Raw genomic sequence first — 22,500 nt, forward strand, 5'->3', positions numbered from 1 at the left:
TGGCCGCACGCTGAGAAGGCCGGGGATGAAGCCAGGCCTTTGACGTATATTTTTCTTATTTCGGCTGCATTTGTTAAATGCCGGAAAAAAAGGCAGCACACAGTGGGTACGTTGCCGCAAAGCACTACATCGCTAGCCTCGGTAACGACGTAACTAAGCACAGTTCGCCCTCAAATAAATATAAAATTGTTTTTCATAATTATAATAAAGTAAATTACTAATTAGGCAGAGTATAAAAATCTGTCTGGGGAGCGCCACATGACGGCAAACAATACATACTTGCTTACACTCAACTGCGATTTACTGATTTGTTGTAATCCTTGGTTGAATTTACGTGAAAAACGCGGCACACTAGGTACTCACTATGCACGTAGCAAATCAAGCAGAACTGGAGTGCCGCTAAATACAAAACAGGTCATAGCTTTACACATCTGATAGTGCGAGATGTTACACTCTGAGGTACCATACCATAGGTACCATACACTCTGAGGTACCATAAGATATCAGTAGGTGTTTATCCAGCAGGACCGTTCCTGCTTAATGGACTTAATGGACTTACTCACCATTCTACATTAACAGGAACATTCGGCGAAGCATGCCAATTATTTCTCCTATCAATGTTACATTACGATGACTATCGTCACAAAGCCGTAGTAATGTTAACATGCATGTGCTAGAGTAAACGTTACTTACGTATGCTAAAGCGTGCACTTAAATAAACGCGAGCGAGTGGTCACATTTGTATGTTTGTTTGCTTGCTTACTTGTTACACCGTAACAAGGCCCAGATGACAACCTGGCTACAAGTATATATGCAGCAAGACTAAGAGAGATATTTATGGAAAGATATTTGATACTCACGCCATGTTTGCCTTGCAGAGCACTTCCTTCTCGCACTTAAGGCCATTGTCGAATTCATGAATCATCTCGCAGTCTGACTCCCTGAAGAACGTTGTCACTGGCCGACACTGCATGGCATAGCGTTTATGTACGATATGGACTTTCCAGTAGTCGCGAGTTTATTCCTATATTTAGGTAGGTGAAATGACACTTACCTGTAGCATAAAGAAACGCCCATTGCTGATCGCCCACTCAATATCTTGAGGTGTAGTGTAAGTTTTCTCAATCTATAGGAGAGTACAGAACAAAAGGGATCAGTCCCAACGTTATCGGGCTATCGAAATAAGTTATTCGAAACTAATTCTGGGTATACCACAAGAGTTAACACATTTGAAAACAGTGCACAGCTACGAAAGGGAGATTTTGCTTTCAGGGAACTCATATGTAAATATAGACCGCATAAGTTTAACGATGAACATTTCTCAGCCACGTATATATATATACATATATATGTATATATATATATATATATATATATATATATATATATATATATATATATATATATATATATATATATATATATATATATATTATATATATATATATATATATATATGATCTTTTTTATGTGCCCCGTGAAGGTCTTCCCCCATTTTCCTCTACTTTGACCCCCCCACTGCTGAGGCAACAATTGTTAATTGCTGCGTAGTTGTCCACGTAAGTTCCACAAGTTTTCCCACGTGGTGGGGACGCAACAGGTCGAGGCGTAGTCGGCACGAGGAGGAACAGCGAAGTGCAAATAATCGAGCCGACGTTATACAGCCGCGCAGCGTGCAGGAATATATGACAGATATAGAATATAGCATAAAATACTACGCTAGAGTTTAGCCAAGCGATTGAAAGCACTGCAAAATAGCGAATGAATGTCGCCTAATATACTGAAGCATCTGCAAATCCCTAGATAGCTTTCGGGCAGTGGCAAACGAAGCTTCAACGATTCCCGAAGGGTGCAAAAACTCTTTTATACAGCTTGGCTATCTTTCATGTATGATTTGCTCAACTTCCATACATGTGCGAAAATATTTTTTTTCTTTCACATCATTGGAAATTATGTTTAATAGTTATAATCCATCCACTGAAAAACGACTTAGCTGGGTGCCATCGTGTCAACGGCTGCTGCGCAGATTTGGAGGACGCATAAGATAAAAAGTGAGCGTCAGTTCACCAGCAGCTATAGAAAACACACGCGTCGCGACAGGAAAACTCCAGAACAGCATTGAACAGGGATGTCCGATTGTCGCAGTTTCTGAGACGAGATCACATACGAAACGAATAGTGCCAGAAGCGAATCGAATTGAACCGAACATATAATATTCTATTAGTTTGCCAATAAGGTGCAGCCTTACTACCATTACTATCAACCATTTTTCGCATTGGGGTGCTTGTCGCCACGTCAACACAGCTGCTGCATATATACATAGTACCAAGCAATACCCACTCCTGATTGTCGTGTCTAAAAAATGTATTGCAACTAGTTGCAGTTATGCCAGGAACACCCGGCTTCCTGAAATACGCAGTTGGCGCTGGTATGTACATTACATCCACTCTGAATGTGTAAAAGTTACACATTGTCACTTAAATTTTATATTTGATTGTGCCTAGTGGAGGAAATGAAGCATCCAAAAGCTGTCTCAAAAATATTCAGGTTTTCTAGTATTCGCTATTTGATTTGAAGACCGAATCATGTAGGAGAGAATTCGGTTCGTTATTCGATATCTCCAAAGATTTACATCCCCCTAAAAATTGCAATGACTCGTGTTTCTATGCAGCGTAACCAATAGAGCATACTTTACCTGTGTGCCAATAAAAGCCAAAGTCTCAACCTCTTCTTTTGATATGCACGCCCTGCGAGCCTTTTCCTCGCTGACCGGCGCCGTAACTACGCCGTCACTGTCTGCAAGAGAAGCACCTCAAAAATAATGGAAGAAAAAAAATGACATCCACCCAACTTGTAGCTTCGTGCTGAACGACGGCTGTAAGCCTTATAGAATTTTCCTTCAGCTTGCAGACTTCTTCGTCGTCGTCGTCATTGCCATCATAATCATCATCATCAGCCTGGCTACGCCCACTGCAGGGCAAAGGCTTCTCCCATACTTCAACTACCCCGGTCATGTGCTAAATGTGGTCATGTTGTCCCTGCAAACTTAATCTCATCCGCCCACCTAACTTCCTGCCGCCCCCTCCTACGCTTCCCTTCTCTTGGAATCCAGTCCGAAACCCTTAATGACCATCGGTTATCTTCCCTCCTTATTACAGGCCCTGTCCATGCCCATTTATGTTTTTTTATTTCAACTAACATGTCAGTAACTCGCGTCTTATTTACCTCAAAACCTCAGATTAGCTGAAAATTTTGATTTCAGGATTTCATCAAACGTCACAAGTTCTTTAAGTGAGATGTCAGCACTGCTGGAAAGTAAATTTTCCCCAGGCCGTTTAGGATATGCTTACTTCAAGCACATGTTCCAGAACTGAGCTGTCTTACACCCATGAATGTTAACCATCATCTATGCATGCAAAGCATGCATATACGCTACGCATACTTTGAAAGCTTACCGGAGGATGTCGTGTAGACCGACTTGTGGCCCAATTGTGTTGACATGACCACCGGCCTGCTTAAACCTGCCCTTTTGAGGACGAAAGTGTCGGGTTCCGCTGTTGCCGAGACCACCGACTGCGTGCATGAAAACACATAAGTTATGTATAAGTAGGCGCATATATTAGAATAAACGCCCTCTCCCGAGAGAACCTTTTATGAACGAATACACGTCTTTGACATAGTTGCCGTACAATCTTTCTTAGTTCGCTCATAAATATGCAATCCCTAATCCGATATACGTATATCTATATACTTTTTTTGCAAGCATATCTCAGTTCTCAGAAACTTCCTTACTCATAAGCCAGTGCCGCCAGACCTATCGGTGTCGTAGCCAGTACTGAAAGCCTTCGCTTTCTGAATAATGAGATTCAGCTTGGAATACGGCGTTTATCACAGTATTTATTATTTCCTTTTATTTTATGTGTAGTACTGCCTAAGTCCCTTATCAGAAAAAAACATCAACTAGAAAAATATCGAACTTAGGTTCGCATTGCACCGCAGTGAAAGAAATTTTTATTTCTTGTAGATAATGCGCTCAAACAAAAGGCACCTTGGATATGCGTGAATAGCTGGAAATTCTCTCCACTGAAAAAATTGGTTTACCGTACGTCGCGATACTGTGAGCAGAGTATGCAACGTCCGAGAGCCGGACATTGCAATCCGATGCGGGCAAGAGCGCCACGCAGGGAACTGCCTGTAACTTAATTCTTTTTTGTCTTGTCTTTGATAATTTTTCCCACGCTGAAAACATACAAAATAAAGTGCATTGAAGAGGCATAGAATGGAAACCTTGCTGTTTTCTTTAGAGGAGCCATATAATTCTAATAGATACAACTCAATCTCACCGTCTAAATCTTCAATGCCACCGCGAGCAATTTATATCCTGTGGACCAGTGTGCGTGCGATTAATAACAACAACCAAGTGCATCAAAACACATTTTAAGAGAATTTGTTTTGTCTGAAAAAGTACTTGCTAGTATATTTATCCGGGGCACCTTGCTACAAGTCGTGGCAGGGTAGTTCAGAAAGAGCCAGAACCTATTTTAGTCCCATACAGTTCAATCATTTCTTCTCAAACAGCTATGTAATTCACTGTCTACGTAAAGGAATTTGGCAGCCCTGGGAAAGAGTAGACTCCTCAAGCAGGCATGCATAATAAATTAATATCTTTAAGAAGAAAGCAGTCATAATCCTTACCTCGCCAAGGCCGTAGTTAGCTGTAACGGTGATTTGCGCTGGGCTACCAGTGAGCGCATCACAGGTGAACATGACTCCGGCAGCGTTTGCATCGACCAACTCTTGCACAACTACTGCCATCGGTACGTTCAAAGGTTGTCCATATTGCCTGCGTGTTTGCAAATAGCAGATATATAAACATAACACCCCGTCATTGAGCAGCTTGTACGGAAATGTTGGGCACTAGCCGAGGAATAGGCATAACTAAACACCAACAGAAATTAATTTGCCAAAAAAAAATATCCGTGGTTCCCATGTTCATAGGACTGCCATGTTTCTTTGCACATGTTTCTACAGCTTGTTTGTGCCTTTCACATACTCCATCTATGGGCTAAACGGGAGGAACTGCACTTGTCCAAGAAATTCAAAGGTGTACCTATTACGTCGAACATGGTTCATAAGCACAGAAGAAGAGCATGTTTTCTCGAAATATGGGTCAGTTGTTTCAAGCGGTATATACTGGAATTGACCGGCTTTGAGATGTTTGGCACACTTAATATCTCGAACAAAGAGGGACGGTAACTTGTCAGTTTGTTTATGAATTTCGCTGCATTGAAGTGAGTAAAATATGACATCTGTATTGAAGTATTAAAATGTGTATTAAAATGTATTAAAATGTATTAAACCAAAAAAGTAAATAATACATTATACAGGCACCCTAAACAGGCCCGTATTATCGCTTCAATGCACCAAAGTTGGAACGGAGGTTTACAAACGTGTTCCCATAGATATTGCCATCGCTAGATATGACGGTTTCGTGATAGCAGAAAAATGGAAACAACAGAAAGCGCTTTTCTGCGCCAAGTACTTCTAACACAAATAAAAAACTCACCTCTTATAGTTTACATTTGTGAAACTGAACTGCGACGCCCAGCACTTCACCACACCGCTGATTACCTTCGCCGTAAAAAACAAATTGTGTGAATAAACATTCATATAGCAATAAAATGAAAATTATAAAATCTCATATACATCGCCCCACCTTTTCTTCGCCCCGTAGGCCAAGCAATGTTGTCATCTGACCCGCTGCTGACATGTCTTCAGAATCTTCACCTGTATGGACAATTACAACCAGTGTTCACGACTTCAAGTTCACAAAAAACTTTAAAAGAGCTTATATAAAGTCTTACCTAGTGCTGACGATCTGACGGCAAACCTCGTGTCTGCATTAAATTTTGAAATGCGTCGCGAAATCTCTTCCGCGATTTCTGCAGGTACTTCGAGCTTCTCTATGCCAGCAACCACACTGCGGAAACGAAAACAAGCACGAACATTTTGTAATAATACGGACGGAGAATAACTTCGAATATCCTCCCAGGTATTGTTCCTTAAGGTGTGGTGCCTGGACCTCTATGCGACCTTGAAGGGGATGAATGTAAACCACTTAGTGACATGCAATTGACGTCGAGCGTTTCCTAAAAGAACACGTGGTACAACCTCACGATGACATTTATTTATGTCTCTGTTTTCTACACGGTTGACGATAAAATGAAATAACGATCCTCGTTTCTTGTTAGTGTAGTCTTCAGGGTAAGCCACCACCGTTATGGTTGTTTTTGGTATAAAGCGGCGCTTTTATTTACGGATTGTCGGTAGACACCGTCTGACATATAAGATATATTTGTGACAGTGGAATATAAAATTTAAATTCAGTTCTCGCTACCAAGGCGTCAACCTATTCTTGTATATATTCCGTTTTATAAACATCACCAATGACTGCTCAACAGAATATATTACAAGAGCGTCAAAACGCCATTATGGAAGAAACTTACTAAATCTTATCAAAAGTAAACGCTATTTTAGATATCGTATTAGTGTTCCACTTACTTCACTTGCAAAAAGAAGCATGAAACGCGTTTCACCACGTGCACGACAGGGGTGACTTAAAGAAAGCTTTTCTCTGGCGACAAGTGTTACATTGGACATATCTGGAGGTGTTTTAGTTACAGGTGGAGGGTGCATCGTGGACACGGAAAGAGAGAGAGATAACTTTAATGTCAGAAAGCTGGAGAGGTCAGCTTTGGTGATGACACTGGCGTACTACTCCACGCTGGAGAAGGCTCGTTTGGGAGAACAACAAATATAAGATGTGAAGACGGAGAGTGGAATAATGAAGTTGACGAATATGGAAGCTGCGCAGTACACTGGTTCTAAGCAAAGCCATACATGTACACTACCCAGCACATGCTTCTTCGCGGGCAGAGGTTAATGCTATATACTGCAGCGTAGCCATAGGAATGTCTATCGATAGCCTAATTTCCGCAACTGTTGGCGCCACTGCAGTACCATGTGCAGAGCGTCGGTTAGTTGCCCCCGCATTGCCTCGATGACTGTCTCCTTGCCCTCGCTTAGATTCCAAGGTCAGAGGCCGCGGCAGCAATCGTGGCCATAAATTCAATTCCGAGCTTGCGTTGCTCCCTTGACGCAATGACTCGGAAAGATCAAGCGCTGCCGACTCAACCACTTTCTGTTGGACCCACACAATTGGATTCAGGGAGCCATCGTCGGGATTCGCAGCTTCACCACGCCGGCGACGCGGCCGCCTCCGTCAGTGGAGCACTCACTCTGGCGGCTCTTTGTGTTACATATTGGGCTTACCATTTGGTTCATCCTTTTTATCTTTCCATTTCTGTTTGGGACAAGCATTAGAATTCTCCTGGATTGTTTATTGCCATTCGAGAACAGCATTTTTTTCGTTGTTTTTATAAAGATATGCCATAGCTACCTGCGCAGTGGAGGCATGCCGTCTCACGATTCTCGAAGCCAAGCCGGTTTCCTGGATTTCGTTGTCTACGTTCAACGAGCTGGGCGTCGACGCATTTTTTTCCCCGCACGAAGAAGAAAAGCGCATTGGGGTGACGAAGCTAAAGGCGCGTATACAACCGGCGTAACGCGGACGCGATTCACCCGCGACGCAGTTACACTACGTCGTCGAAAATTGGACGCTCTACAGTCTAGCGTGGCTGGTGCGAGAATGGAACATGTCCTGCTCATTTCAGAACCGCTGTAGCAGAATTCATCGTGCTCTAGCTTGGCTCACCAGCAGCACGCTGGCCTAAATCGGATTCACTGAAGCGAACGCGATGAGTCTGCGCTTTAGACAAACAACAAAGCGCTCGCTCGTCGCACATTGATGCGCTTGCGCTGCGGCAATAACTTATCGGTGCACTGCTGCGGGTCACGTTTAAAAAAAATATGGGGTTTTACGTGCCAAAACCACTTTCTGATTATGAGGCACGCCGTAGTGGAGGACTCCGGCAATTTTGACCACCGGAAGTACTTTAACACGCACCTAAATCTAACTACACGGGTGCTTTCGCATTTCGCCCCCATCGAAATGCGGCCGCCGTGGCCGGCGGGTCACGTTTAACGCGCAGGGTAAAATTATAGCCGTCTTAGCGCCTCCGGTGTGACGTATCTGACTTCACCGGTCGCAGCCTCGCACGCTGAAAACGCTGCAATCGTCAACCGATCAGATAACTACTGACACCTGTAGTGAATAATGAAAAGTTGCCTAGGGTCGGTGGGGCGTCCAAGATTTATGCGCCCCGTCTGGTTTTGCACCGGCCGTCCCATTCGCAGCGCTCCCAGCAGTAAAGTGTAATGTGGCACCCGGCTACCCTGAGAGGGCGCTGTTAGCCGAGTCATACTAAAGCCCCTTGATAATTTGAAAGTAGCGCCATTCTGTGAACTTTGCCGCCGCGCCGCCAACCCTCGCACATCCTCCTCTCCCGCCTCTCCACTCGGCGCTTTTCTGACCGATGATTGGCCGCTGCGGCCGGCCCCAGCCGTCGCCTTGGAAACGCGCGCGAAAGCGTCGCTTTGCTTGTGTTGTTGTTTTTCTTCAGCGCCATGGGGAGGCCGTGTTCCTCTGTCGTGGGTCGAGCATTTCTACTTTATGGGACCTAATATTATATTCATATGACGCTTTCATTTCTTCACAGGCTTGAATGCTTTTCTGTGTTGCCTGAATGTATTCTAGTAATATATGTCGTACATTTGTATATATATTCTAATTCTTTGCGTGATAATCTTGTTTATTTCATTTGCTGTACATGAGTGTTATCGCGCGGCTTTTTGTTGTACCACTTACCCAAAACTTTGTGAGTATACAAACTAGCTGCTTCGTTTCCTTCAGTTATGTTATGTTGTAAAATTTTAGTTGCATCTGGTGCGCTACTCTGAATAATACTTGTTCCTTTTTCACGCATATCGTCTGAGGATAACACCATGCAATGTTTCATGTTACTGGGTTCGAGCTTATGCTACTTGTAACCGGCGGTTTATATGAATATTTATATTTTCCGAAGTGTGTGCTATCCTGGATGTTTTGTGCGTTTTCCGTGTAACGTTTCAAGAGTCACCTGCAATAAAAATTGCATCTGGCCAGATATGTGCTGGTGTGCCACAGCGGCTGTGTATTCTATGCTCCAGACCTGTACTCTGCGTCTGAAATTTGTGTTGGGGTGGCGCGATGTTTTCAGTAAGTAGCTGAAAAAACTGGCAAAACCCTGCCCCCCTCTCAGATCTATGGTAATGGCTGCGGCTGGCAGCTTTTCCAGCTCTTACGAAACAGCTTTATTGGCAAATTGCAAAAGGAATGACATCTGGGAGAGTCATTAATGCCACAGATTGGAAGAATAATGTGCAAAGGAGGACCAAAACTTCGCGCAAATAAGCTTTGAGCATCTTCTTGCCTGCTATGGATCTTTAGAGCGTTGAAGGCCTTCGTGTGACCGCCGCGACTGTGAAAGTCTACCGCGATACCGAGGTCTAGCGGCACGTGAGGAGCGAGTCAGCAGATATGCCTTTTAAGGCTGACTTTCATTCGCCATAGGTGCAATCTTTACAATTTATATTTAGTTATGCTATCGAAATAACGTCAGATTCTTAAGCTCTGTGTTTCTAAAATAGTACGAATTGTTTCCTTGAAACCGACCCAGCCACAGAATGGCTAAATCCTTTCTTATCGTCCTTTACAGCGCTGAATATTGCATCACCACGGGCGTCTGAGGCACTAATTGAATGCATTCGATGGGCTACACTGAATAAGTCACAAAGACAGCATCACCTTCCCATCTCTTAATCTAGTCGTCCGTTGCCGTCAGCAATCATTCATAAATTTCAAGCCAACCCTTGGCTACGCTCACTTCTACAGTAGTCAATAAAAATATATCTCTCTTGAGAGCACGAAAAACTAGAAAAAAATTGTTCTCTTTCAAGCAGGAATGAAATTTCTATAGCCCAGGTATTAAATGCGCGGCATATGCATTACACCGAGGCCCCAAGCCTTTTAGGACTGAACCCCTCCCCCCATGCCCCCTCCTAAAAAAATTCATAATCACGTTAAAGCAAATTTCGCATCATTTTTGCGGCCATTGCCCTGCTTCTGAAGCTTCACGCACGCAATGACGTCCAACTAAATTACCGCAATCTCTGCCTGGCTCGACTGCAAAAAGATAGTGTCATAAAAAGTACTTCCGCGAAAATGCAGCGCTAGTGTAAATTGGATTTAACGGAGCGTCACTGCGTCGAAAAATATTAAAGAATGTACAAATTTAAATTAAATACAGTGCTAATTAAAGCTCTGGCCTGTTGAAGTGACCAGTATAAAGATATCAAAGCCAATGTGGGCTATATACAGTACGCTGCGATTGTTAATTCATGCCGCAAACGCGCACGTTTAGCGCTCTCATTGTTCAAACGAGAAGGTGATAAATGTGGGTCATGGTAGAGTCAAGCACACTGCATCCCTTTCTAGTGCTTTCGGTTAATAATAGAGCGAGAAAAAAATCCCGAAGTTAGGTGCGATCACGGGTGCCAGCTAATGCATCGGGCCGGCGTGCGCGCGATGGCCTGCGAAGCGTGCCGTGCGCAGCGCGCACAGCCGGCGGGCGAGGAGAACCGAGGAGGAAAGCGCGGGAGTGGAGGAGAGTGTCGCTACTTTCAAATTATCAAGGGGCTTTAAGTCATACGGCGCCAGCGACGGCCGCAGTAGAAGACTAACCGCGTGACATGTCATAGTGCGCATTGCCTATTTTTTTTCGCGTTTTCTAGAGCATTTTTTGTGCCAAGGGAAGGGAGCAGTGCCTAGACCTTCATAATGCATTTATTTTGGCCTAACTTACAAAGAAAGGCACAGCAACTGCTCAGTTTTCCAAAATTACATCACTGCAAAGATATGACTTATTGTATGTGTTAGTATAACGCTACTTTATTCGTGTCCGCTTCTTTGCAGCGTAAAATATCCTCATGTGGGAAGTAATACAGGTGTTCTGGCGTTCTAGTTTCTTCGAGAGATATCTGGATGGAAATTGGGCTAATTATGGTCGCAAATGCATTCTTTGATGCTCATTCCGTGAAACAGCCTTATTATTTAATCGCGCACAAATATTGATGAGGTAAGCACAAGCCCAAGCAGGGCTACTTTCTTCGTTATAAGAAGCCCGTTTGAACGCTAAAGCCATTGGAGGTCGTCAGATGCCGCCCCCTGGGTCGCTGGGCACTTAAGTCTGGCTGCTCTGAAAGATTTTAAAGCATTCCGACTACTGACACCCACTCGCGGCTTATGTCCTTGTATCTAATGTTTGCAACATTATCTATGTCTACGCAAGTCAATAGTGTCCTTTGAATCCCGCATCTGTTTCTGGAAGCTCAGTAGAACTGAATAGCATCTGCTGTCAGGCTTGTTGGTGCGGGAACGGGCCCACTCGTTACAATCCGAATCGACATCGGAAAAATTGCCATATCTGGTCACACCAGCCAGCTGGTCCAATGCTATCTCGACATAGGAATTGAGGAGAGGATGCCTTATCCGCATTTGGATTTATTGTCACCCCGACCTTCCGAACGAAAGCGCTGAGCTCAAAGGGGAATAGAGAGGGGATATATGGCATAGGTCGGCAGAGTAACTCCTGAGCCCACTCATTCAGGCTCATTGAAATTTACACTGACGCGCGAGTGTGGGGCTGGCCGAGTAGAATTTTGGCGAGTCGGTTACCGGTGAGCCTTAAAGCAAAAAATAAATGCTGTAAGCAAGTTCTGGTAATTTGTTTACTACATGGCGAATTTTGAAAAAAAAGCAATCGATAACATTGTTGAGACCGCGGAAACATCAAAAGTTTATCCAAGTGGCTCTCACCATACTCCGAACGACTGTACCAAGAGAACAGGACTCATCACGGAACTGCGCGACCACCGCCTTACGGGCAGCACAATGTTCGCATGTATACGCTGAACTTCCCCATTCCTTCACACGCGAGCACGCACACGCACACATACAAACTTTACGTAGGTGCCTGTGGCTCCATTCCAGAGCCGTCGCAGCGCCGGCGACGCTCAGACTAGCCATACGGACACTTCCGCCCCTCTCACGGTCCAGTGCTTCTTGTCTTGTCACCAAAAGTGTGTGTACACATTTCACGCACCCGCGGCCCGACGAAGGGAGTTCGGAAGGGAAACGTGGGAAGCCTCGCCGGCGAGCACCAAGCATTGTGCGCAAAGCGAGCCCCGCTATCGCTTTCCCCACCGGCGCCGCAGTGCCTGGCGATGTCCGAGGGTCAGGCGTCGCCAGACCCGAAGGCGCCGGCGATATCGTGAGAAGTGGGCGTGTTCGGTGCCGAGTGCCGGGTTTGGTCCGTTCGATATGGGTTCCTTTTCAGCGTGCCCACGACCTTCTTTCATAGTAACGCGTGCGTGCTGCTTAAATTGAGCGTTTGAGCTGTTGCCTCGTTCGGAGGCGGCGCTGGTGTTCAGCGCAGCTGAAATGAAATCTCGATGTCACCACTTGAAGTGTCCATATAACTGATATCGCAGTACTAAATTCTCGGTGTACGGGCAAAAAAAGAAAGAAACGATATGACTATGAGGCGCGCCGTAGCCCAGAGCTCCGAAATAATTTCGGCCACTCGACTTTCTCTAACGTTCCCCTCAGTCTAACTACATGGGCGATTGTGGCAAGTTTCTGAGGGCGAATCTTGCTGCACCTTGATTCACGCCATCTCACTACGGCGAAATGCATAGACCACAGCAAGCGCCGATACCAGCTGGCGAAACTGCTTTGAAACTGACCAATTCTGTGAGCCAGCTTTGAAATGTAGCTCACACAACGAGAAACATCGATATAGCCCGCAAATTTTGGAGTATAGTGCGTTTCCCGCACATGACGACCTTCTGCAGAGATATTCCACTTCTACGTACTCACTTGAATGTAGCGAGTGTATGTATGCCGAAAATAAATAAATCAGCGCATTTGAGAAAATAAGCTCAAGGATGTACCTTGGCCTACGTACACGATGAAGCCGTCATCTCCAAATCAGCAAAAGATCGTAAAGCAGCGCAAAGACATTCTTTCCTCGCCTCATCCAAGCCGCGGCAATATCACTAGAGCACCGGAAAGCCTTCCCGATGCCTCCCTTGCGAGCGCCGTGGCGTGGAGGGGGAGCCGGCCGCAGCCCACCTATGGAATTACATTCACCCCGTTCGATGGGAACGACCGCAGGAAAACCGGCCAGTGCGCGTGAATCTCGGAGGCTATGGGGCAGGCATGGCGTGAAGTTCGCGCAAATTTACAGCGTGAAGTTTCGCTCATTTTGCTCAGGCGGCAACGCATTCCTGCATGACTTGCTGCCGTATCTATTCAGCTACGTTGTCGCGTTCTCCCCGACAAATGCCGCACGCGGTTCCTGCTGATTTCTGGCGATGTGTAAGAAAGGCTTTAGTTCACCTACTTTGACACGTCCGATTAGAGGCGTGCGAAATGTCTCGAAGATGATGCACTACCACAAACGAACGCTCGACAGTATCGCGCCTGAATAGAACTTACCACTGCTTTTCGCGGGCAATCGCAGCCCATATATAGTAAGTTACAGTCATCCGGAGAATGCGTTTGGCAAGCAGCTCATGCATGAGTAAGTGACTGTGCTCTTGATATCGAGAAGAAAGGGGGTTAACCAGGGCATCCGATTTTTATTAATCAAATCATGAGAAGCCAAGAAACAGACACCAAGGACAACACAGGGGAAATCACTTGTACTTACTAATTGAAAAAGACAAGTGATCAATTATTAGCAATGAAAGTGGATATAAAAACAAGCTGCCGCAGGATGGGAACGATACCACGCCTTCGCATTGCGCGTGCGATCCCACATCTTCGCACGCGTGATGCAAAGACGTGGGCTCGTTCCCCACCTGCGGCAGGTTGTTTTTTCATCCACTTTCATTGCCATTAATTGATCATTTAATTCAATTAGTAATACAAATAATTTCCCCTATGTTGTCCTTGGTGTGTGTTTGTTGGCATCTCATGACGTGCTCGTAATAAGTAGCTTGTTCAGTTTCTTCTGCTGCAGTTTACATGCTTTGTGCGCGTTGGCTGGCGCGCTTCGCACTTTCCTGCTGCGGCGAAGTGCACGCTTTCGCTTTGAAAGCTAGGATAGGAAATGTATCCAGCCTTCCCCTACGCAGCGTTGTGTACTGCACAGCCATCGTTCGCGTTCGAGTAGGTGTCCGAGCACCCGATGGCCACGCAACGCGCAGGCGTTCTTGCAACAGCTCAAATCACATGCGCAACGAGACAGTACGTTGAGAGAGAAACCCAAAAACTGTAAAGGTTGAGCGAGCGGCGCGCCTGGGTGCCTATAGGCGCTACTGACACATCAGCAGTGTACGCTTGTAAAACTCACCATATCCGCATCGCTACGGCTTCGCCGCCAGGGGCATGCGACGTCTGCTTGGACGCTACTTAAAGGTTGCTAATAATAAAATTAAACCATTAGCAGGCTTGCGGCTTTGCTAAGATTATATCGATAGTACATGCTAAGCATATCTAGGGAATATAATGCGAGTGAAATTTCGTTGCAGTTGGCCTTTAAGATGTTAGAGTTTTACTACGAGACATTATTTCCCCATCTGCACCAATCTTTCTTGCAATATGCCATGACAGATTGTGCACAACATTTTTAAAAGGAAGCCTTGTGCAGAAGCCATCGATGAACAATATCTTGCTTTGAACTAAATTTAGGAAATTTCTTTGAATTTTGTACGGCCGATGATAATTGCAAATTCAAGCCAACAGCTCGAACCAAGAAAACTAATGAACGAACAAAGGAACTAAGGAATGAATGAGTTAGACAATTAGCTAGAGAGCCATATAATGCCATTCTCTTTGATACAAAACGTAACGTACGTTTACAAGAGGCAAGAAGTATAGCTATTAGTCATTTGCCAATACAACTTGGGGTACATAAAATTTCCACGTACCTGTTGCAAGCTTCTTTTAGATGCATTTGCTTGTCGTTTCTGCAAGAAGCGTGTATATAGTCAAAATAGGTCGTGCGTTTTACTGAATTCACATCCACTGATCACCACAAAGTGATTTTGATAGAGCACGAAAATCAATGCGTCAGCAACAAGCCGAACTTTATACGCAAAATGATAACAAGAACTTACTTGTTGAGTTACAATCTCTACCAACTCAGTCACTACCAGCTTTATTTTCTTGTGCAATATCGCTGCATTATTTTGGGGAAAATCTTGACCACCGAATGAATAAAAGAAATAAAGAAGAGCGTTTGAGGCACAAGCTCCGAACGTTTATTTTATACGGACTGGAAGGCTTTATGAGTATGGCAGGGTCATTATTAGTTTTGCTCGGCACACGAGCTGTCCTCAAAAGAATGTTGACTAGCGCAAGAGGCAAATCCATTTGCACGTTTTGCCGTTATTAAAGAAACAAATCATTTTTGTTGAAAATAATTCCCAACTGTCTTGCTCTTAACAAATGGTTACACATTTTTTTTTTATTCAGCTTTACCGTGTGGCCTTGAACTATCTTGTAACTTACACAATTGCTCGAAGGCGCGTTTTCTTTATTGGAGGCGGTGAGGGGTGGGAAGGGCAGAAAATGTCGCTGCATTTGCTCAACGGGAGCTGGATGGAATATTTTTCCAACAGTGATGCCCATTCCATGTGTTTATTGCAAGTTACATCCAATAAGCTGCTGATTTTAGTCGCCTGAGGCGTGTTCCATAGGCCATGTAACACCGATGGGTAACTGAATGAGACAGACCCTGTTTCATGCCGAAAGTCCGCAACTAGCTAGGCTTCGCAATTGAGTGCTTCAGGCTTTGCACTATGGAGCAACACCAAGCACGAGCCAGAAGGAAAGCATTGTGCGCTGACTATACGTACGCAGACTCAGATTATCAGTGAGAAATGTATTTCATATCTGTAGAGACGTTACAGCCTTCTTAAATTCTAAAGAGGGCGTCATAGAGATGCATCCTGCAGAACAGTAAACACCCACCTTTTTCTTGAATCCTCAATTTTCCTGATTAGATTTCGAAACTCTCCGCTCGAGGCAAAACGCCTGTAAGACTCCGTTGTCACAACAAATCCACGAGGAACTGTAAACTGAAAGTGCGTGAAAAAGCAATTATAGCCTGTCTGTTACCATGCAAATGAAGCAAAGGTGGGCTACTGCAATATCCACTTTGAAAAACATGAATATTCTGGGGTTTTACGTGCTAAAACCACAATTTGATTGTGAAGCACGCCGCAGTTTGTGACTTGGGAAATTTTGACCACCTGGGAATCTTTCATGTGCCCTCCTTGCACGGGACACGGGAGTTTTTGCAATTCGACCCCATCTAAATGCGGCCGCCGTGGCCGGGATTTGATTCCGCGTCCTCGTGCTCAGCAGCGCAACTCCATAGCGGCTAAGCCCCCACGGCGGGTAAATATGATGATATAAAAAAAACGCGGTTGTGGAATTTAATGCGGTGCGCATCCTTTAGCTGTAAAATACTTAGCCGTCATCTTCATGTGGTGAGCTGAGCACACTACGGCAAGAATATGCTCTGTTTGGCAACTCTCTGTGTCTGTCCTAGTGTTTTCAAGTAAGCAAAAATCAGTTAGCAACCCTATTTGGTAGGGTATATGGGCACGGCTCATAAAAGTGAGTTGGAGGTAGTTGGTAAGAGTCATTCATTTTTAACAGCACCAAAAAACACATGCATAAGGAAGGTCACATGACTAGCGCTGTGTGCTTATAGCTTCCTTGTCCGTGTGCTTCTTGGTTCTGTTTAATATGAATGGGTATACGGCGTCTGCTCCGAGGAAACAGTTTCTTTTGATTTTCTGAAATAAACCATATATATGAACTGAAATGTTTTATAAAAAATTTTATAGTTTTGTGTATCGTTTTAAATGGAAATAAGGTTTTCTTTTAAATCATATATTTTTGCAACGCAAGCCCATCGTAATCTCTGTTGTGTGTACCACATCGGCTGCGAAACTCTTGCAACCTCCAGCTCTAATATGTCAGACAGGTGTGCTGCCTACCGTATTCAGTTGAGTAGAGATTGAGTGTAGTATGGCCAGGGAGGACCCCTTGCCTCCAGTCAGGTCAGAAACCTTGCTACGTTGCTCTTGGATGTCCGACACAAGGGGCGCCACCTTTTTCATGGCACGCTCTGCACAACAACAAAAGAAAAACTTAACGAATATTTGAAGCGCCAGACACAATTACTGGTACTCGTTTTCTTTTTACACCGAGGAAACACATAGGCCTTATGCCACGAGATTGAATGTTCCTGATTCAAAATGTTAAAGAGACTAGTGCTTCTTCAGGCAGGCTTCTGAAGATAACATGTGCAGTGCATCAAATAAGCAACAAATTTTCAAGGCGCAGATCTTCGCTTCGTTCACAAGATATTTGCAAGAATTCCAAGCTTATTTTAAAACATACATTTTTGTGTCTCATAATTTGAAAGAAACGCTTAAACTACAAAACCTATCGCACGTGTTTAGGAGCTTATTTTAACCTTCGTTACTGCAGCAGGGGCTAAGCTGTCTATAACTGCTGCTCCTTCAATATTTGCAGTCTTGCAGTTTATAGCAATTAGCAATATGTCAACTATAGGGCCTTTAGTTGTAAGCTGACTATGCTAGAATCATACATGGTTTTTTGCTTACCATCAATTAACTTGTGTTTGAAATGGTCATCGATGTGGTGGGGTGTTCTTTCCCGCCTAGAAAAAAGAAGAGAAGTCATGAACCATGCACGCGGATCAAATGGCAATCCTTTTTTTTCATCAGGCATCATATGCGTGAGAAAGATGCTCGCTTAGACTAACAGGTATGCTGGTCATCCACTCTCATAAGCAAGGTTGAGTTCGTTAAGCAAAAATGTCTGACGAAATCATACAAATCATGTTGAAGGCCCAATCTCGTTTTAGTTCTTTACACCTCAAACAAACGTAAATATATATTACTCAAGAAGAGCAACCCGATTCAGAAGAGGGACTTTTGAGTTTGAGAGACTGAGTAAATTAGGCAACAGCCAATGAAATTGCAGACTTCTGCTAAGTAAACCAGCCAACTCTCAAGTAAGAACAATCGCTGATCATATTTCTTAACACTTGCGTGTAAGCCCTTGGTTTACTTGGAGGTGATGCTGATATTTGTTACGACAGCGATTTGTTTTGAAGGGAGAGAGTCAAAATGCCTCTTGAGTAAACAAGGTTGCATCTGTTACTTGCAGCAGCGAAACGGCACCTAAGCTCGCATTGCCATTGGCTGCGACGCCATGTCACGAGCTACGCTTCGAAGGAGCAGAGCGGGTGAAAAGGTTCACCTGCTGTAGGGATAGCATGGCAGGTCTTGCGTGAGTGGAGAGGGCATAGCCGTGGCGCCACGTCACCCTCGATCTCGGCACACTTGTTGCTAGATAGAAAGCCAGTGCACTCCGCTTTTTGACGTCATGCTACTCGAACCGAAATTTCCCATATCAAGTCCGGTGTGACGAGCGTGGTAACATAAAGTCACTGCGGCTTACTCGAAAGCCCATTAGATTCTATGGCAGCCTAGCGAGGTAGCACGACGTCATGGATCGAAGTGCACAGGCCTTGTGCCATCTTGGAGGCGTTGGCAGAGCGGGTGGAAGGGCTCACCCGCTGCGGCGATAGCGCGTCAGCTACGTCGGCGGCATGTGGCGCTGGCACGGCGAGCTGCTGCTGGTTACTTTCTCGGACAACACGGACTACTATGGTACATTACTCGCCGCGCAAAACTCGTAGGGCCACTCGGCACCATTCAATTCGACATTATTGCTCTCGCATTCTGAATTCATAAGAAATGATTACGTGTCCTCGGATTTTTTGTTGCTATCATCACATACTTAAAAAAATTGAGTTTTAAGCCTTTATATTATCACCATGCTTTCAACATCTCTCCAGTCGGCTATCCTTCAAGAGTTGCACGCTTGTCTGAAAATGAGAGCACTTTAGGTGCTTACCTTTTTACAGCAATCTGGAATCCAGATCCGTTCTGTTCTTCACATTTCAGATCAATCGCTGTTACGTTAACTTGAGACGAACCATCTTCGTTTCGGAACGTCACGCTTGGTGCCACGCTTTTCATGTTGACGCGAAAAACACCGCTATCTGCCGGCAAAAAGGGTTTTATTAAAAACAGTAGCTTATACACGTATACAGTTATTTTCTGCAAAGGCAGTACTAACTGCTGCCTAGCGAAATGCTTATTTTAGATAGGTTGGATTTTCCTGCAATATGCAAGATAGGTCTGGAGTAAACTGGGGTCAATAACGCAACTAAACATAGGCCAGGTTGTTTGCTCTTCCGTTTCAACTGTATTACCGCTCTGACTGGAATTCCCTAATTTCATCCCCCCCCCCGTCTAATATTGTGCTGCCCTTCCTAGGCACCCATTCTGTAACTCTAATGGCCCACTGGTTATCTGCCCTATGCGTTACATCGCCAGCCCTGATTGTCAAATAGAATATAAGCTAGCCCCATCTGCTCGCTAATCCACACAGCTCTCCTCCTCCCTCTTAATATTGCTACGGCACTACGGCGATCACGAAAGGCCAGCGGTGTGAAGACGACGACGACGATTAAGAAGCTAGCGCGGGCTGTTGCCTCTTGGCCAAGCGCAGCGTATTTTCCTTGTAAATATATTTATACATAGCTTGTCGTCTGCGTCTTCCTACGTAACATATTTGGTGGAGGTGGACGTTCCCTGTACCTCGTCACGGAGCTTCGCAGTGGACGGTACGTCGAGCCTACCTTCATGGCTCCCGGCGACGCCAACCCGACTCCACCAGCTCCGACACCTGCTGCCACTTCGACGACCTACATCACCCTCTCCGCTCCCCGTGGTCCTGGCGTATTCTCGGCAAAAGATGGGGAAGACGTCGAGGACTGGATCAGCCTTTACGAACACGTCAGCCGCAATAACCGGTGGGACCCAACTATCATGCTCGCCAACGTCGTCTTTTACCTCGGTGGCACACCTCGAGTTTGGTATCGGACGCACGAAGATGAGCTGACCAGTTGGGATTCGCTTAAGCAAAAGCTTCGAGACTTGTTCGGCAACCCCTACGGTCACCAACTTGCCGCGCAGAAGGCGCTTTCCGGTCGTGTGCAGACGTCAACGGAGCCCTACGTCACGTACATTCAGGATGTCTTGGCTCTGTGCCGCAAAGTTGACACCCACATGACTGAGTCAGACAAGGTTTCCCACATCCTCAAAGGCATTGCCGATGACGCCTTCAACTTGCTCGTTTGCAACAACGTAGCCACAGTGGATGCTGTTATAAAAGAGTGTCGCCGCCTGGAACTCGCCAAAAGCAGACGTATTGACCAGCAGTTTGCCCGTCTGCCCAACACCCCAGCGACATCTTCCTGTGCCGACGCTCCTCGTCCCAACAACACTGCCAATGTTACCAGGATCGTCCGGCGTGAGATCGAGGCCGCCTATCCGGCTGCCTTCGACTCCAGTCCCACCCCCACATCTGCAGTCACGGTCTCACTGATCCAGGCAGTTGTCCGCCAGGAGTTTGAAAACATGGGTCTTCACACCATCTGCTCGGCCCATCGCCCTGATACCCGCCCGGCTTCTTCGATTTCGCCCCGTCCCGCATCTTCTTACCCACCACGTTTCCGCAACCCATCTGAATGGCGCACTGCTGACGACAAGCCTATTTGTTTCCACTGCCATCGCATCGGGCACATTTCTCAGCACTGTCGTAGTCGCTGGAGTTCCCCGATCCGGTCTACTTCTACTGCCTACTCTCGCCCCTCAGGTGGCCCTTCTCGTCCCTATGCCGCACGCTCCGATAATGCCGCCACTGATTCTCCTGCAACGAACCGCCCCTATTCTCGTTCGCCTTCGCCCCAACGACGCCAATCTCGCTCTCCCCAGCCCCGTCGCTCCTACTCGCCGACTCCCTTCGGACGCCGCTCCCAGCCGGAAAACTAGACGATGCAGCGCCTCGAGGTGACGCTGCATTGCCCCCTACGCCGCCAAATCCTCTACTGACTTTGCCCACTCATCTGAACCTTCTTGACGTGCAAGTCGACGGTGTTTCTGTGTCTGCTCTCATAGACACTGGGGCGCATTTGTCCGTAATGAGCGCTGACCTTCGTAACCGGCTCAGGAAAATTATCACGCCCGCCACGACGCCTGTTGTCCGTGTCGCCGATGGCGGAACAGCCCCCGTCATTGGTATGTGTACCGCCCGCGTCTCCTTCGCCGATCGCTCAACAATCGTGCTATTCACAGTCATCGCCCACTGTCCCCACGACATCATCCTCGGCTTAGACTTCCTCTCCGCACATTCTGCTCTCATCGATTGTTCCGCCAGTGCTCTCCGCCTTGACCTGCCTGTTCTGGATCCTGCTGAACCACACCCCAGTCGCCTCAGTTCCGCCGACTTCGTTCGCTTGCCACCTTCGGCACTGACCTACGTTGACCTAGTGTCATCCCCACCAGTCCCCGACGGTCACTACATCGCGGCTCCTATGCCAGACGTCCTCCTTACACACGGGATCACAGTACCCCGTACAGTTTTATCTATTACGGCGAATTGCGTCTGCCTGCCAGTGGTCAACTTTGGCTTGACGTCACAAGTGCTGCCACGTGGGATGTCTTTGGCCCAGCTTTGTTCATTCGAGGATCACTCAGTAGCATCCATTGCAGTAGACGACACTTCATCCGATACTCCTCTCCCATCGCAGTCGACAAATTGTACCATCGCTGACTTCCGGAAAATGATTGCCCCCGACTTGCCCTCCGAGCACGCTCGTGACCCCTACCGCGTTCTGTTTTCCTACCACGATATTTTTGACTTTAACGATCGTCCTTTAGCCCAAACTACAGCTGTCAAACATCGCATTAATACCGGCGATGCCCCTCCTATTCATCGCCGCCCGTATCGAGTGTCACCAGCTGAGCGTCAAGTTATTCACGCAGAAGTTCGCAAAATGCTTGCCAAGAACATTATTGAACCGTCATGTAGTCCTTGGGCGTCACCGGTTGTGCTGGTAAAAAAGAAGGATGGCTCATGGCGCTTTTGCGTGGATTATCGGCACCTTAACAGGGTTACCAAAAAGGACGTGTATCCCCTACCTCGGATTGATGACGCCCTTGACTGCCTCCACGGTGCTCGCTATTTCTCCTCTATTTACCTTCGCTCCGGCTATTGGCAGATTGCCGTGGACGATCTCGACCGCGAGAAGACTGCCTTTGTAACACCCGACGGTCTTTATCAATTCAAGGTGATGCCGTTCGGCCTATGTAACGCTCCTGCCACTTTTGAACGCATGATGGACTCCCTTCTTCACGGTTTCAAATGGTCCACGTGCTTGTGCTACTTGGACGACGTTATCGTATTCTCCCCAACGTTCGCTACGCACCTCGAGCGCCTCTCAGCAGTCCTGGACGTTTTTCGGTGAGCCGGTCTGC

General features: G+C 46.1%; 1 protein-coding gene across 1 annotated transcript in view; it reads right to left on the bottom strand.

The window, feature by feature from the left end:
* Positions 1 to 22,500, bottom strand: part of LOC139054766 (rifampicin phosphotransferase-like) — a 97,280-nt gene that overhangs the window by 42,959 nt on the left and 31,821 nt on the right. The window contains exons 10-22 of the mRNA XM_070532363.1: positions 19,031 to 19,178; positions 17,710 to 17,765; positions 17,077 to 17,207; positions 16,040 to 16,146; positions 14,995 to 15,033; positions 5,865 to 5,980; positions 5,717 to 5,787; positions 5,567 to 5,631; positions 4,696 to 4,843; positions 3,456 to 3,573; positions 2,696 to 2,796; positions 1,055 to 1,126; positions 861 to 967 (exon numbers count right to left, since the gene is read on the bottom strand). Coding sequence (XP_070388464.1) covers positions 861 to 967; positions 1,055 to 1,126; positions 2,696 to 2,796; positions 3,456 to 3,573; positions 4,696 to 4,843; positions 5,567 to 5,631; positions 5,717 to 5,787; positions 5,865 to 5,980; positions 14,995 to 15,033; positions 16,040 to 16,146; positions 17,077 to 17,207; positions 17,710 to 17,765; positions 19,031 to 19,178 — 1,279 coding nt within the window. The remainder of the gene's footprint in view (positions 1 to 860; positions 968 to 1,054; positions 1,127 to 2,695; positions 2,797 to 3,455; positions 3,574 to 4,695; positions 4,844 to 5,566; positions 5,632 to 5,716; positions 5,788 to 5,864; positions 5,981 to 14,994; positions 15,034 to 16,039; positions 16,147 to 17,076; positions 17,208 to 17,709; positions 17,766 to 19,030; positions 19,179 to 22,500) is intronic.

This window comes from Dermacentor albipictus, chromosome 1 (assembly GCF_038994185.2).
Source record: "Dermacentor albipictus isolate Rhodes 1998 colony chromosome 1, USDA_Dalb.pri_finalv2, whole genome shotgun sequence".
In the NCBI taxonomy this organism is placed as follows: domain Eukaryota; kingdom Metazoa; phylum Arthropoda; class Arachnida; order Ixodida; family Ixodidae; genus Dermacentor; species Dermacentor albipictus.